The sequence below is a fragment of the Magnolia sinica genome, chromosome 1 (assembly GCF_029962835.1).
Source record: "Magnolia sinica isolate HGM2019 chromosome 1, MsV1, whole genome shotgun sequence".
Taxonomy (NCBI): Eukaryota; Viridiplantae; Streptophyta; class Magnoliopsida; order Magnoliales; family Magnoliaceae; genus Magnolia; species Magnolia sinica.
Genome location: NC_080573.1, coordinates 264,199 through 281,495, shown reverse-complemented (window position 1 = coordinate 281,495; position 17,297 = coordinate 264,199). Strand labels below are relative to the sequence as shown.

The following is a 17,297-nucleotide window of genomic DNA, read 5'->3' as shown; positions in this document are numbered from 1 at the left end:
GCGTCCGAAGCTGTTTTTAATTTTTTTTAATTTTTTAGTGAGTGGTGACGTGGACCAATGAGAATTAGGGTATCAGGAATTTTCTGTTGACCTGATAACAGAGGATCCGGACTCGCATATATAACATGCACTAGAGTAGGCACCAGGCTCCTTTTTATTTATTTATTCTTTATTTTAACGTACACAAGCAAAAACGTAATTAAAAAAAAAAAGAAAAAAAAAAAAAGAGGAGAGAGAGAGAGAGAGAGAGAGGACGCATGATTCGATAGGATCATAGGAGCGGGTGAGGGAGTGGCTCTTCTCTAAGCCGAGCTGGTGTCGGTGTTGAGGTGTTGGATAGTTACCCCTCCGACAGTGATATCTCCGAAACGTGGGACCAAAGAAACGACAACTTTCTCAGTGGCTTCAGCATCAATATCTTCCAACAACTTGGTGATCCCTAACTTGAGATCCGCCTCGTGGTTCTTGCTCTCAACTTCCTTATCTTTGACATGGTGGGGCACATGATGGAAGTAGCCGGCCAACTCCCCAAGGTCGGGGCCCGCCATATCATCTCCATAGGGCTTACTGACATAGACATCGAACCTGGACGAACCATTCGCTGGAACCTGAATGCCGGAGACGACCAACACCTCTACGGCTTCCTCCTTCTCAGACTTGGTTCGAGACTTCTTGGGCCTAGAGACAAGGACTCGAATGATGGTGGTGAGGGACTTTGACGTGGATCCAAATTCGGTGACTGGGACCAAAGCCAAATCTGCACTCTTCTTTTTGGCCTTAAGCACCTTCTTGCGAACGCCCTTGTCAATCCAAGGAAGTTCCACATCCGTGTCATAGGTATACCGGAGTTTTTGGGTGCTTTGGGTTTGACTCACCTGTTTATTTCATTCATTCATATTTAGTTAGTTAGTGGAGGATGCTGAATTAATTAAATTAATGATAGTCGAAATTACACACATGCATACCTATTTTAAGTAAGCAAATAATGAGATAAGAAATATAAAATAAAGAGAAAGTAAGTGCACCACCTTGCATCTGACCAACTGCCCTTTCTCATCCACGAAGACAAAGGTAGAGTCGAGCCAATCAGAATCGTCGAATTCGGTACTCTTGCCTCGCAAATTCTTGTAGATGCTCCACATTCGATCTACGTTAGAGTGGTGGCAGTAGAAAATAGGGTCACGCCCTGCTGAATAGAAGTTACCCATGTCCATGTTTGGAGACTCATCAGGTCCTACCCACATATGTGCCATGTTGTGTATCGTCTCTAAGGTTCCCGGCGAATTTATCTCCCCACCTGCTCTCAACACTGCTCCCATGAATAGCTCCGGTTTAGTCAGTGTCTCCGAGAAGGCATTGCTTATCTTCAAGAGGTTCTTGTGGATCACATCGTCTACATCTGTCGGATTGGAGTCTCCATAACTGTAGTCAAAGTCAATAATGGCCGGCGGATAGTGATTGAGGTTTCGTTTCTCATCGTATACAGGGGATGATGTGTCCTTGGTGAAGAAGCTGGGAATCTTCATGCCCTCTAATCCGGAGTCCCAGTTCCAAAAGGGAAGGGCGAAGCTGTCATCACCAATTAGGCTGCCGAGAATTCTCTCATGGAAGTGGAGGTAGAGGCGGTGCCATGGAAGGAAGAACCAGTTGTAGTGGACCTGCAGCACCTTGTCCTCGGTACCTGTCTGGTAGTAGGCACCATTACAATACTGGCAATGCACATTGGCCTGCTGCATGAAGCTTCTTGGATCCGTTTCCGGGAGAGCCTTCATCAACCTATAAGCTTCTTTATACTTGGCCACCTCCTCATCAGACAAGAGGTGAGCCGGTTTCCTTACGCGGAGTGCCTTCGAAGAGGATGGGAATGTGAAGTCAATAGCCCCACTGATGTCTTGGTAAGGCGGGCAACACTCCACCTTGCCAATGCCATCTGCCGTGGCTTTATGGCATTTAGTTAGGTCTGGTATTGTAATGGGAGCACCAATTGCAGCCAGTGGTTCTCCAACTCCCAGGAGCCCAAGGCCAGCTGCACCATACAGACCTCCTCCCAAACCACTGAGGAGAACATTTCGTCTATCCATCCTTAGAATAGAAGACCCCTTGTCATCACCACCACTAGCATCAGTAGTATTAGCAACTTGCTCACATGACGTATGAAAACGCCTTGGGGTAGTGGAAGGCACCACCTTGCGAGGGTGGCGGCGGTGGAGAGGGGAGCTGCTACTAGTGGTGGTGGCAAGGAATGAGAGAGAAGCCATTGCCCTTACTTTCCTTATCGGGATGAGGATGAAGATGATGGCAATCCCTCTCCCCGTCGCTTTATATAGACTTACCTCGTTAGTTTTTTTTTTTTTTTATTATTGTTCACGTGTAGCTTTTTTTAAGGTTGGCCAACAAATTCAAATTTGTTATTGGAAATTGACAGAAAGAGGGTAAAAGTAAAATCAGATTTTATCTTGATCGGGAAATTCTATTGGTGACAATCACATGATAATTAGCTCTACAACTAAAACTCTTTAAGTGGTCACAGTTGGGACCAATATTAGAACAATAAGAATTTATTGTATTTGGTGAATTAGTTACAACAACTGTTGTTGATTGTGCATACCTACATCCATTCCTCAAATCTACCTATGTATCATAAAATTATTTATATTAAGTTGAAGAAATATCTCTGGCAAATCTACTAATTTCTTCTCCTTATAAGCTTAACTAGATTGCTCCCGCATGTGTTGTAATTTATTTGCACACCTGCTACTCTGATGTTTACTAGAATACATCCCGGCATGCGGCAGTAGGATTCAACAGGACCATAGCCCATAGCGGATGGATCTGACCTCATTTTCAGTTATCTGACTAAATACAACAACGAAGGTGGGTTCCTCAAAAATCCTAGACTTCCGAATCGATGGCCCACAAAGCCAAAGTCAAGGTGACCGATCATATATATATACTCAACATAAAACACTTATATAATGAAAGGTTAACATATCCATATAGGAGAGTTTAATTATTTGGTATCCTCATCGACAGTGAATCGTACTAAGCCGCTAAAGTCCCGATGTATCCATTGCAATACCTTGGAATGTATTAATTCTAGCAAACCTTGCCTACTTGTCTAGAAGTTCTTACGTACTACAGTCCGCATCTTATATGTAACACTAGATCACACTCCAAAACCTCGTGGGAAACACTGAAACGTACATAGTCACCTACCGTTACAAAACGCATTAAGCCGTGTTTTGCATGTGAGGTTTGCTATTCGTTCATTAATTCCGTGGGAAGCTATCAATCAAAGAGTCCCACTTGTCCTTGTACAAATTTAAATAATAATAATAATTAATTCTTTTGGTAGTTATCAATCAAAGCTTTGCTTTTCGTTCCATTAACTCCACAGGGATGGGTGTGGTTCCGACGGACCACTTCTGCTTTCCTTCCAACTTCTTCTAGCTCAATTGTTCTAAAAGTGCTTATATGATACGTTTTATATTTTTATATTAGTCTCCACCACTTGGAAATAACTCATCATCAAGTTATTTAATGGACTCGGCTTATGATGCTCATACAACTCCATCACATTGAAGGTTCATAAGATTTACATGCCTTTGAAAAGATCAATAACATAGGTGTTATCATTAATTTTTCTAAGTATCGAAATATGGCCTATAACATTCTAGATTTTCTCTATTTTGAATTTTTAAATATCCTTAAAAAATTTCACTATAATTAACTTACGTTATCATTTACTAATTCTTAATGCTTAAGGTGAGCCTATATGTGAGTGGTACTAGTAAAAAACCACATAAATCTGATTAATCAACCATAAGAAGCCCACGAATCCGCCCAAACACTTAAACCTCGAGTTTAGTCTCTTGATTTTGTACATTTAGGGCTTAAATCTAATCGACTTATCGCTGACTAATCAAAACAACCGCAACTAAATAAAGATCTACCAAAAGTCAAAACAAATAGAGTCAAATCTTAATTAACAAACCAAACTGGCATAATTACTCATTTAGCCTAAGAATCAACAGTTTTAGGTGATTATGATCGAATCGCTATTTTCGCTAATTACGAATAGGCCATACTACAAACTTAGCTAATCCAAACCCTAATCGTCGCACATAAGAAATCTCGCCACCTAATTCACTCCGAAAATGTCCTGATTTTTCGAACAAACTCTATATCACTTGTCAGTGGGCCACCAAATCTAAGACTATAGAAAGACATTCGTCTTAGCAGGCTTGATGTCCATCTCGGGACATTGAGGCGAGATGGTGCCTCGAATCGCTCAACTTGGACTCGCAATGTCAATGCATGAGATGTGTGAATATTTATGAAATTAATCAAGAACTTAAGTTAATTATCTGTGTTCAGTCTTTGCCCAAGTTGTGGTTTTCAAGCCGTTAGATCGCTACCAAATTTAGGACAATAACCTAGGGTAATGTCTTATGCAAATATGTATAGTTGGGAGCCGATGGTTAGTGACCGTCGAAATGACTTCTGATCATACCTGTCGATCAGCACATCCAAATGGCAGGCAGATTGTATCCATGCGTAGATCATCATTAGGGCCAACTATCCTACAGTTGGTGTCAACCCCTACACCCCATAGTGGCCCCTAAGGTTGAAAACACCCTCCCCTAGGGCTAGTATAGTAAAAGCCCAACCCTTGGGGCCATTTGCACCAAATCTAGTGCTATAAATAAGGATTTTGGAGGCATTCCTTACCCCATCCAATCTTGCCCTAGAAGAAGAGAGAGAGAGAGAGAGAGAGAGAGAGAGAGAGAGAGAGAGAGAGAGAGAGCATGGGGTTGAGGATTGATGAACTTCCACCCTCTCATACCCTCTATATTTGCCTCGTTGTAACCGGAGCTATTGTCGGAGCTTTCCTAGCAATGATTGGAGGCAAGTGTTGAATTCTACTTGTAATCTAGGATTTTAATAGTTGTTTGGTCTTAACCTCATATGCTTGTATGCTTGTTTAGGCCTTTCAACGATTTTCTCTAAAACTCTAACCTTAGGAGCGTTGTGAATCAAGTGAATCATCATAAGGTACGGACCATTCTTCTAGGTTTCATTTTATCAACCCTTGATAATGCTAGATAATGATTTTTGGTTGATCATAAGATGCAATATGTTATTTGTATTTAAATTACTTTATTTTTGTAATCCTAATGTTACTTGTTGATGGTAGCCAACATGTTTGATGAAATGCTTCAATAAGATAAAACTCCTATTATTAGAGGTCTTGTATGTAAACTGATAAGTGATGTTGATATACGTTTGATTGTATTGAAATGCATTGAATTGTACTGATTCGTATATATGTTTGGTTGATGCACCATATATTGGTATTAAGTTGTTTCGTAATTATGTTTATGTATTTGATAATTGACGCAGGGGAGGACGTGAGGTCGAGCACCGTCTTCCTCAAGAGGATAACTATTCCGAATCCACGGAACTTCTCTGGACTCCTCACAGAGACTTCTCGAATTCATGAGGAAAGAAAGCAGAAAATAGAAATAAATTCTAATAAATTCGAAATTGATTGATGAATGAATAAAAACGAGTTCACAACCCTTTAAATATGGGTACCAAGCAATGGGAAAGAAATTAGAATCAAACTACAACTCAAACTCCTAGAATCCGCGACTTACTATAAATAGTAAACTTACTATTTATAGACGGTCGTGATGTCTACTAGTGCGCAAGGTTTTCGGCCAAAAATAGTAAGTGTCCTATTTGGCTTCACCAAACCGTTCTCCTAATTATTCTAAGCTCTTTTCACGTTGGGCGCAACTCCTAATGCCCGACGGATGAAGAGTTATAATCAAACTAAAACTTACTATTTATAGTAAAAACGGAATTAAAACAGGGAAACGACCATCGATCAAGGGGTTTTTCGTAATTCCGGGCTGCGCAACCCGGCTTGGCTGAAGTAGCTCGTTCTACCCCAAAATCATATATTTTACGTCAAATAACTCATCCCGGATTGCAAGATACACCCGATCTAAGGTCCGATGGTCCGAATCACTTCTGTCGTCGACCGGGCCTTTTCTGATCCATCTTGGCCATGAAATTATCCGCGACCCGCTCTACATCAGTCCCCTTTACTTCAAAAGAACTCGTCCTCGAGTTCTCATCATGCGCTGGTTCATGATACTCGAACAGGTCTGCGACGTTGAAAGTCCGTGAGATTGCCATGTCATCTGGAAGATCAACAACATAAGCATTGTCATTGATCTTTCGGATGATTGGTAGTGGTCCAATCTTTTTATTTTTCAACTTGTTGTATGTTCCGGTCGGAAATCGTTCTTTGCGCAGATGGACCATTACTTGGTCGCCCACCTCGAACACTTTTTGTCGCCGATGCTTGTCCGCCTGCTCCTTATATTTTTCGTTAGAGGCATGTAGCTTGGTTTGTACCTTTGCATGAATGCCCATGATCTTGTCAGCCATATGTTCCGCTGCAATGCTCATGCCTGGGAGCTTGGGTAGAGGGACCAAGCTAGTGTGTGGCGAGGTACTCGTCCATAGATAACCTAGAACGGGGATTTTCCTGTCGAGCGGTTCACCATGTTGTTAAATGCAAACTCTGCTTGAGACAATGCCAAATCCCACTGCTTTGGTTTTTCTCCTGAAATGCATCGAAGAAGGTTTCCCAACGTGTGATTTACAACCTCAGTTTGACCGTCAGTCTGTGGGTGGTAGGCGCCGCTGAACTGAAGTCGTGTATCAAATCGAGTCCACAAAGTTCTCCAAAAGTGGCTTATGAACTTCGTCTCACGGTCAGAAGTAATAGTCTTGGGAACCCCGTGTAGTCGCACAATTTCTCTAAAGAATAAATTCGCTACATGTGTTGCATCGAGAGTCTTCTTGCATGGAATAAAGTGCGCCATCTTGGAGAAACGATCTACTACCATGAATACCGAATCCATGCCGCGTTGTGTTCGTGGGAGACCAAGCACGAAGTCCATAGATAAATCCTCCCAAGGGCCATTAGGCACGGGTAACGGAGTGTAAAGGCCCGTATTATGAGATTGCCCCTTAGAGGTCTGACAAATATAACAACATTGGACTGCCTTTCCCACATCACGTACCAATTGTGGCCAGTAGTATCGTTCTTCCACAAGAGCTCGTGTCTTGTCTCGCCCAAGGTGTCCACTGAGGCCACCTCTATGTAGCTCTTGGATTATCTGTTCCCTTAGCGAACTGTTTGGGATGCACAGTCGATTTCCCTTGAAAAGGAACCCATCTTGTATATGTAAGTCGCCGGGGTGACCTTCTTGGCATCTGACCCATGCATCCTTGAAGTCGTCGTCATCGGCATATATGTCTTTGAGGTGCTCGAACTCGACAACCTCATTACTCATAGTGACTAACAAAGTTGCACGGCGACTCAATGCATCAGCTACTTTGTTCTGTTGCCCTGACTTATGTTTTAGTACGAACGTGAATTCCTGTAAAAATGAGATCCATCTAGAATGCACACGGTTAATGTTAGCTTGACTATTAATGAATTTGAGAGCTTGATGGTCCGTGTAAAGTATGAATTCCCTTTGAATCAAATAATGTCGCCAGTGCCGCAGTGCTTGGACTACCGCGTATAACTCGATCTCATATGTAGACCATTTCTTACGTGCATCGCTAAGTTTCTCACTGTAAAAGGCTACCGGCCTACCTTCTTGAGACAAAACTCTCCCAATTCTGACATATGGGGCATCACATTCGACTTCAAAAAGTTTGTCGAAGTTGGGAAGTACAAGAACCGGGGTCGTGGATAATCTGCGCTTGATTTCGGCAAAGCTCCTGTCGGCTTCGTCAGTCCACTGAAACTGCCCTTTCTTCATGCAATCTGTGATTAGTGACACAATGGTACTAAAATTTTTCACGAACCGACGATAGAATGTCGTCAGTCTATGAAAACTTCGCACTTCGTGAATATTTGTAGGAACCGGCCATTCTCTGATTGCCTTCACCTTTTCCTCATCCACCCGAATGCCCGTGGATGTGACGACAAAACCCAGGAACAATAGGCTATTAGTCATGAAGCTGCACTTTTTAAAATTGAGGTACAACTTATTTTTAGTGAGCTCTTGAAGAACCTTCTTGAGGTGTTCCATATGGGTGGTTTCGTCTTGACTGTATATCAAAATATCATCGAAGTAAACCACAACGAACCGCCCAATGAAAGGTTTCAGAACTTGGTTCATCAATCTCATAAATGTGCTAGGCGCATTCGAAAGATCGAAGGGTTTGACCATCCATTCGTATAATCCTTCCTTGGTCTTAAAGGCTGTTTTCCACTCATCACCCGACCGTATTCGAATCTGATGGTAGCCACTCCTTAGGTCCAATTTAGAAAATATTTTTGCACCCTCTAGCATGTCCAACATATCATCCAACCGTGGTATAGGAAACCTGTATTTTATGGTGATTTTGTTGATGGCTCGGCTGTCGACACACATGCGCCAACTCCCATCTTTCTTTTGAGTTAATAAAGCTGGTACAACACATGGACTCATGCTCTCTCGAATAAGACCCTTACGGATCAACTCCTCTACTTGTCCCTGTAGAATCTCGCACTCATTCTGGCTCATTCGATAATGGGGACGATTAGGTAAACTGGACCCAGGGACAAAGTCGATATGGTGTTGGATATCCCGCATGGGGGGTAACCCATCGGGAAGGTCATCGGGCCAGATTTCTTTGAATTCATGTAGCAGGGGCCTTAGTCTTTCAGGGATGTTGGTAGGCTCGAGTTCTTCCCCTTTTACAATTAATGCATAAGTCTGTCCTGTTTCCTTTGATTCTTCCACGAAGTCCCGTATGGTTAAGAGAAAACGGCCCTCCACTTTAGAAGTTTCAGGTGGTCCCTCTGGATCCATAGAGGCTAATATGGTCTTTCGGCCATCCTTGACGAAGATATATATATTATCTCGCCCTTTATGAGTGGCGTCACGGTCAGATTGTCAGGGCCGACCGAGTAGTATATGACATGCTTCCATGTCAACTACATCGCATACTACTTCATCCTTATAATGTTTGCCAATTGAAAAGGATATGGTGCACCGTTCAATTACCTTTGTTTCGCTGACCTTCTTAATCCAACCGATTGTATATGGAGAAGGATGACGCTCCGTTTTCAATTGTAATTTTTCCACCATAACCTTGGAGACGATGTTCTCGCTGCTCCCACTGTCAATGATCACGTCACAAACCTTTCGATTCACCGTACATCTAGTGCGGAAGATGTTATGTCGCTGTGGATGCACTTCTTTTCTTGACATATATAATAGTCGCCTCACGACGAGCAACTCGCCGTGATCTTGTTGAATCCAATTTGAATCATCTACCTCGTCCTCGGTGGTATGCTCCTGTTCTTCAATATCTGGATCTTCATAAGCCTTATCAGCACTACCATCATTGATGGCGAGGTTTGCCACTTTTCGCTGAGGACAAGTATTTGATAGGTGTCCCGGTTGGCCACAACGATAGCAGTTATCGGGCCTTGGCCGAGCATAAGGGTTCGGGATTCTACTTGGACCAGCAGCAGTCGATACGCCCCTTTGGGGTCTAGCTTGCCCGCTTCCCTGATCTCGGTTCTCAAACGTAGGAGGTTGAGTACGTACTCTTACGGGCTCCTTCCCCTTAGGCTGTGCAGTTCCCTGGGGCAGACCTGCCATAGGGATCCTTGCAGTAGGATAGGTCCGTGTGCTGGGACGTTCAAGTTGCGCTTCTGCCCGAGTAGCCAACTTGATCGCATCATTCATTGTCCAGACGGACTGCATCTGAACCCGATCCTGGATAGCCATACGCAATCCACCGTTGAATCGGGCGACTTGCCGCGATTCAGTTTCGACCAAATCGTTACGTGCCGTCAGGCGGTAAAATTCTTCTGCATATTCTCTCACCGACCGACTACCCTGTCGACAATTTTGGTATTGTTGGAATAATAGCTGATCGTAATCGCTAGGGAGGAATCGGGCATGTAGTAGCTGCTTCATCCGCTGCCAGGTACGGATTGGTGCTTTCGTCTGCCTGGTTCGCGCGAGTTGCAGTTGTTCCCACCAAGCTGAAGCTCCTCCTTTCAACTTATAGGCCACAAGCTTGACCTTCTTTGCTTCAGGGATGTCCATATAGTCAAAAAATCGTTCAACTTCAAAAAGCCAATCGAGAAAATCCTCAATGTGTAGTTGGCCATTGAAGCTAGGAATATCAACCCTCATCTTGAATTCTCGATCCGTTCGATCTACTCGATTGCCATCATGTCTGGGGTGTTGGAAGATTATGTCGTCAATTTCCTCCTCACTGGACCCCCCTTCCTCAGGAATGACCCTTGGATGTGCTGCCGGTACTATCCTGCGATCAGGGCGATTAATTGGGGGTGGAGGATTGCCACCAGGAACACGGAGTTGCCTTAGATTTTTCGCCAAGAGATCCGCTATGCAGTCGATGGAAGCCTGCAGCCCTTGCATGGCTTGCTGATTCTCTCGTTGCGCTACTTCGAAAGCTGCTGCCGTTAAAGGAAAATTTCCTGGAGCACCGTCCATGAGATTGTTCCCCGACCCGTCGTTAGAAGCCATCAATCCGAGGAGAAACCTCGCTCTGATACCAAACTGACGCAGGGGAGGACGTGAGGTCGAGCACCGTCTTCCTCAAGAGGATAACTATTCCGAATCCACGGAACTTCTCTGGACTCCTCACAGAGACTTCTCGAATCCACGAGGAAAGAAAGCAGAAAATAGAAATAAATTCTAATAAATTTAAAATTGATTGATGAATGAATAAAAACGAGTTCACAACCCTTTAAATAAGGGTACCAAGCATTGGGAAAGAAATTAGAATCAAACTACAACTCAAACTCCTAGAATCCGTGACTTACTATAAATAGTAAACTTACTATTTATAGACGGTCGTGATGTCTACTAGTGCGCAAGGTTTTTGGCTAAAAATAGTAAGTGTCCTATTTGGCTTCACCAAACCGTTCTCCTAATTATTCTAAGCTCTTTTCATGTTGGGCGCAACTCCTAATGCCCGACGGATGAAGAGTTATAATCAAACTAAAACTTACTATTTATAGTAAAAACGGAATTAAAACAGGGAAACGACCATCGATCAAGGGGTTTTTCGCAATTTCGGGCTGTGTAACCCGGCATAGCCGGGTTGGTTGGCTAAAGTAGCTCGTTCTACCCCAAAATCATATATTTTACGTCAGATAACTCATCCCGGATTGCAAGATACGCCCGATCTAAGGTCCGATGGTCCAGATCACTTCTGTCGTCGACCGGGCCTTTTTTGATCCATCTTGGCCATGAAATTGTCTGCGCCCCGCTCTACATCAATAATCTGATTTATAGTCGTGTGGATTGAGCCGTGTAAAATGTTAAGTGGATGACCCTTTTTGGGTTGGCTATCCCGAACTTATACGGTCAACCGAAGTTAAGCACAGACGACTGATAGTAGTTGGAGCTATATAAGATGCTTTGTACCCAATGCCGGTTTGGCGATGGCGTAAAAGGAAGACGGTATCATAGGGACCTCTTTTGATGCATTACTTACGAGAAGAAGGAATACTGAGCGAGGTACATGATCTTCAAAACCTATATCCAAATCTAAGGGTAAGGGCTTAGGAAAATTAAAGTGTTGGAATTATGGGATGACTGGACACATGAAAAATGATTGTACAAATCTTAAAGCGAAGAAATAAAACTCGGAGGCTTCTTCTAAGGAGGCTAGTATTGTCACATCTGATGAAGAGACAAACACAGGTGATATGTTGTTAGTATTTATGATTGAATTTGTAATTTTTTTCAGAAAAAAATCTATGATTAGACACTTATACGATGATTGTAAAGACGAGTGAATCCTTGACACAAGAGCTTCATATCACATTACTCCTTATCGGAGTTGGTTTGCCAGTTACAGAGAGTGCGATGGTGGACAGGTCTTTATGAGTAATGACAATGCCTATAATGTTGTGGCAATTAATACGGTGCACATCAAGATGTTTGTTGGGATGGAGCGTACCTTGACTGATGTCAGACAAATTCCTAATATGAAGAAGAATTTGATTTCTCTCGATGCACTCGAAGCTATAGAGTGAAAGTTCACCGGCGTCAACGGTGTCCTTAAAGTAACAAAGGGGGCACTCGTAGTTATAAGAGCGCAAAGGCACGGAAACTTTTATAGATTGATCGGAAACACTTTAGTATGTGGAGTAACAATGACTATTAGGGATTCCACGTCTGCACGTATGTGTCATGCTCGTTTGGGCCACATGAGTGAGCGGGGCATGAAGGTACTTTCTGATCGTTGTTTGATTTCAGCTTTTAAAAATTCTAATTTAAATATATGCGAGCATTATATATATGGTAAATAATCTAGATTATCTTTTAAATATGGAAAACATGTAAGGGAGTACTTGATTATGTGCACTCTGACGTATGGGGGTTATTGCCAGAGGTTTTTGTTAGAGGGTCGTCATGGTTTGTCTCATTCATTAACGACTACTCTCGAAAAGTTTGGGTTTACTTCATGAAACATAAATCCGAAGTTTTCACCATATTCAAACAATGGAAGACAATAGTGGAAAAACAGTCAGGGCGAAAGATAAAGGCTTTAAGGACTGACAACGGTATAGAGAATTTACTTCCACTGATTTTAATGAATACTGCAAAGATGAAGGGGTCATTAGGCACAACATGGTGCACCACACGGCCGAAAAAACGGTGTGGCTGAGCGGATGAATCGGACTCTCTTGGAGAGGGCCTGATGCATGTTAAGTAATACTGGGTTGGGCAAGGATGTATGGACTGAGGCCATTAACACGACTTGTTATTTGGTGAATCGGTCCCCCTTCTACGACAATTGATTGTAAGATCCCAAAGAAAGTATAGAGTGATCATAAGATGGACTACTCAGATTTGCGCATATTTGGTTGTGAGACTTACTCTCATGTACCGTCAGTTGAGAGGGATAAGCTAGACCATAGAGCCAAAAAGTATATTTTTGTGGGCTATGGTGTTGGTGTGAAAGGTTACAGGTTATTCAATAAGGTCACACGCAAGATCATCACTAGTCATGATGTCAAATTCAATGAAAGCTCCATATTACGTAAAAATGATCAAGAGGAGCAAGAGGAACTAAAAAGGTTGATCGTAAACATCCAGATTGATAAAGATGATACTTATGCAGAGACAAATGCACAGACAAAGGTGCAGGAGCAAGTGAAGCAGCCATGTCTGAGAAGACATGTGTATCAGACATTCAGGTCATCCAATAGACAGTGATCACTGTGAACATGCCAAGTACTTAAAATTAGTGGTCCACTTATCAAATGAGCCACTCACATGCAAGGAAAATGGACTGTTAGAATTTTTTTCTTATGCTTGTTAATTCTTCTGGTAGAAGATTTATTGGCTTGATCAGCAAACAAGCATTACCTTTGGTCCACGACGTTTTCAAAGTGTACCCTATCTGATAAATGGATACACATGGATATGGATTTTGGCAAATGATCAGATACAACCGCTATATTCTAAGTTATGAACGGACGATTGTATGACTTATTGTACTATTGTGGCTATGTGGCTCAAGCAATGAAGGGTTTAATCAGGTTTTAATGATGGGTGATAATCATGGTGTGGCTACCACTTATATATATATATATATATATATATATATATATATATATATATATATATATATATATATATATATATATATATATATATATATATATGGAAATGGTTCTATGCGGTCAAGCTCATGGCAACTTCCCATGAGGCTGAGCTATGTGGGCCCACCGTAATGCGTGGTGAACATCTACCCCATCAGTTATGCACCATTCTATGGTGGGCCTTAGGCTTAAAAATCAAGTCAATCGATGACTTTTGTGGGCCACACCACGTGCAAAAGTTGAGAGGGGTTACCCTCCCATTAAAACATTCATAATCATTTGTTGGGCCCACTGAGGTGTGGTTCACAAATCCAGCCCATCTATTATGTGTGTCCCACTTGGATGAGGGGTCAGAACAAGTTTCAAATGCATCCAAATTTAAGGTGGGCCCCACCAAGTGTTTTTATATGTTTTAGGCATGTCTTCACATGATTTTGGATGGTATGGCCTACCTGAGTTCCATATATGGCCGATTTTTAGGATATCCCATAATTTAAAGGGGACCCACCAAATGCACGGTGTTGATGCTCAACACACATTATGGTGGGGCCCACATAGCTCGACCTCATGGGAAGTTCTCATGAGCTCAACGGCATAAACCATTTCCCATATATATATATATATATATAGAGAGAGAGAGAGAGAGAGAGAGAGAGAGAGAGAGAGGGAGAGAGAGCAGTGGTCTCCTACGAACCGTACCGCATGAGACTTCGTGCGCACTAAGGCCAGCTTACTCAGACAGTAGGTTAAGGGTGGACCCCACTGTGATTCGTTTGTGACATCCATTCCAACCATTATCTGCCTTGTTAAAATTCATGCACGGTAATGAAAAATTTATACGTATGTACTATTGATGTGACCACACCACATGAAAATGTAGTTATTGAACGCCCACCATTAAAAGAATTTTAAGGGCTACAAAAGTTTTAGAATAAGTTGATATTTGTGTTTCCCTTCATCCAAGTCTGTATGACATAATCAACAAGTTGGATATCAAATAAACGTTATAGTGGAACCCAGGAAGTTTTTAATGGTTTGCGTTTAATCACCATTGTTTTCTGTGGTGTGGTCCACCTTAGATTGGATCTAACTCATTTTTTGAGCTCATGTCATAAAATGAGCTAGCAAAGTGGATAGACTTAGATAAAACACATGGATCATTGTGTGGGCCACGAGCTAGCACAACCAATAACAAGGTTCGTATCGGCGAAATTGGATTGTGTATTGAGTTACTCAATACACTCTTATTTTACTAAGTGAACTCATTTAGGACCACCTTGAATGTATGTGGTCTATCCATGCCGTCCATCCATTTTTTTCATCCAATTTAAGGGGTTGAGCCCAAAATTGAAGCATATCCAAAGATCAGGTGGATCACACCATAGGAAATGGTGGGGATAATGATTTCCATTATTGAAACCTTTTTAGATCCCATAGTGATGTTTATTTGTCATCCAACTTAATAGTAAGATCTTAAAGACATGGATGAAAGGAAAAAAACAATTATAAGCTTGATCCAAAACTTACGTGGCCTTTAAAATTTTTAATGGTAGACGTTCACATGCATAATAGAATCCACGTCCTACTAGTCCTGCCATCTTATGCCAATAGGATGTGTTGGGGATGCCCACCTCGATGTGTATGTGAAATCCACTCCAACCATGAGGTGGGTGATAAACAATTATCAGTAGGTATCAAAACATCAGCATGATCCGTAATTTAGGTAGAGCACATTAATGGAAATAGTGTGGGAGGATGCTTACCATCCAAATTAATTCACTTGTTGTAGCCCACATAAATTATATATGTGCCTAATTTTTTATAACCATGCATGAATATTCATGAGACAGGTAATGGTTAGAGTGCATCACGGTGGGGCCCTTTAAAAATTCAACGGTAAGTATTCCCTTCTCCCACTTTTTCCTTTATTGTGGCTCACCTAAATCATGAATCTAACTGGGTTTTGAATTATGTGGCGAAATTTTCATCACAGGCCTTGTGGTCATAGTGGATTTCACGAAATTATTGTGGTGGGCCCACCCCTAGCCTACAAGCTAGTAAGCTGGCCTCAATGTGCACGAAGTCTCTTACGGCTCATGTACGAATGCCTTAGTGCGCACGAAATCTCATGCCGTACTGTTCATAGGAAACCACTGCTCTATATATATATATAGTAATGAAGGGTTCAATCGGATTTTAGTACTCATGAACCTTGCCTTTCAAAATAGATATACGAGTATATGCTGAAAGTTGGGTGAGGTGTAGTTGATGAAAATAATATTTTTTAAAGCACATGATACTCGTTTCTTCTACTACAATACTTAATTAGGTACTATTACCGTATGTTGGGACCATTACTAATGGGTGCAGGGTCATTTCTGGCGATCTAAACTATTGCCGTTAGGTCCATGGTTGTTCCAGATGATCCAAACTATTCTGATGCTATAAACAGTTTTATTTATTTATTTTATTTTAGTTTACACACCACCACACACTCACACCATGGTGGGATTTCACCACCTATGGGTACCCAAACCCTCAACCAGGTGTTGAAACTCCTGAGAGTCTACCACTGGTGTTATTTTTAGGATTTATTTGATGGATGAGATTGATAATAAGTGTTTTAGTTTTCTTATTTTGGATGATAGGCCATTTCACTTAAGTGAGTGGCATAGTTGTAATTATTTTAAAATTTTAATTATAAAAGCATAAAAGGGTGGACGTCCAACTCTAGTGGAGTTATTGAGAAAAAGAAAAATGATAGCTCTCTTGTGTGAAAGAATTTTCCTCCTTGTGTATTAAGGTTTGTGAAAAACCATTCCTTCCAATTGAATTGTGGAAGGGTAAAAATTTGTTTGGACTCCAAGGTACATTTGTCATCTTTCCCTTCTTCAAAAAGTATTCATCTTCTTCTCTTGTCTCTCTTTTCCCTTCCATTATAGCCTTCTAAACCCATTAAAACACTACTCAATTCTCCCCAAGGTAATCAGTATCGGTAACGGTGGCCGTAACGGTCACCACCATTACCGATATACGGGTACCGGCTGTACGTCCGATACCCATAATGGTTGAAAATTTTCTTTTACTCGAAAAATTGTAAAAAAAATATTTAGAAAATCAAGATTAATGTAAATATTCCGAATATGTATTCATTTTTTTTTTTGAACATGTTTATGGTAGTGTAACTGTCCACTCTAGAGTGTTGTATCGGGCTGTCTAGTGAATTTGCAAACATGATTGTACGTATCTAATGTTTACACCTCACAATCAATCATTAAAACTAGAAAAAAGAAAAAAGGCACAAATACTACTTTTTTAATTTTTTGAAGAAAAAAAAAAGCCATTTTAGCTTCTATTCAATTAAATCACTTCAATTTACGATTTTAATATTAAAAACTATAGTAAGAGTGGTCAAAATCTATTGTAAAATTATCTGAGAGAGTTTTTGGAATGAGAAAAGTAAAAATAAAATAAAATAAAATAAAAGAAAAGGGGGGGGGGGGGGGGAAGGAATTTAAATAGAAAAAAATTTGCCCATTTTTCGACTGTTATGAGGCTAATGATCGTTATGCGCTGTAATGGCCTACGGTCAATACGGTCCCAAAAAACAAAC

At 41.5% G+C, this 17,297-nt stretch overlaps 1 protein-coding gene across 1 annotated transcript; it reads right to left on the bottom strand.

Annotated features, from left to right (window-relative positions):
• Positions 1 to 220: 220 nt before the first annotated feature.
• On the bottom strand, positions 221 to 2,299 carry LOC131228913 (polyphenol oxidase, chloroplastic-like). Its single transcript, XM_058224777.1, has 2 exons — positions 1,029 to 2,299; positions 221 to 875 (listed from the first exon to the last, which is right to left on the bottom strand). Exons 1-2 carry the CDS (start codon positions 2,256 to 2,258, stop codon positions 303 to 305), a joined length of 1,803 nt encoding a protein of 600 aa, XP_058080760.1. The 5' UTR covers positions 2,259 to 2,299; the 3' UTR covers positions 221 to 302.
• Positions 2,300 to 17,297: the final 14,998 nt, after the last annotated feature.

What these genes read in the sequence shown, in the direction of transcription:
- LOC131228913 (XM_058224777.1), bottom strand. Translation starts at nt 2,258, where the DNA reads ATGGCTTCTCTCTCATTCCTTGCCACCACCACTAGTAGCAGCTCCCCT. An exon ending in GGCAGTTGGTCAGATGCAAG is followed by an intron (nt 876 to 1,028) that starts GTGGTGCACTTA and finishes TGAAATAAACAG; the next exon opens with GTGAGTCAAACCCAAAGCAC.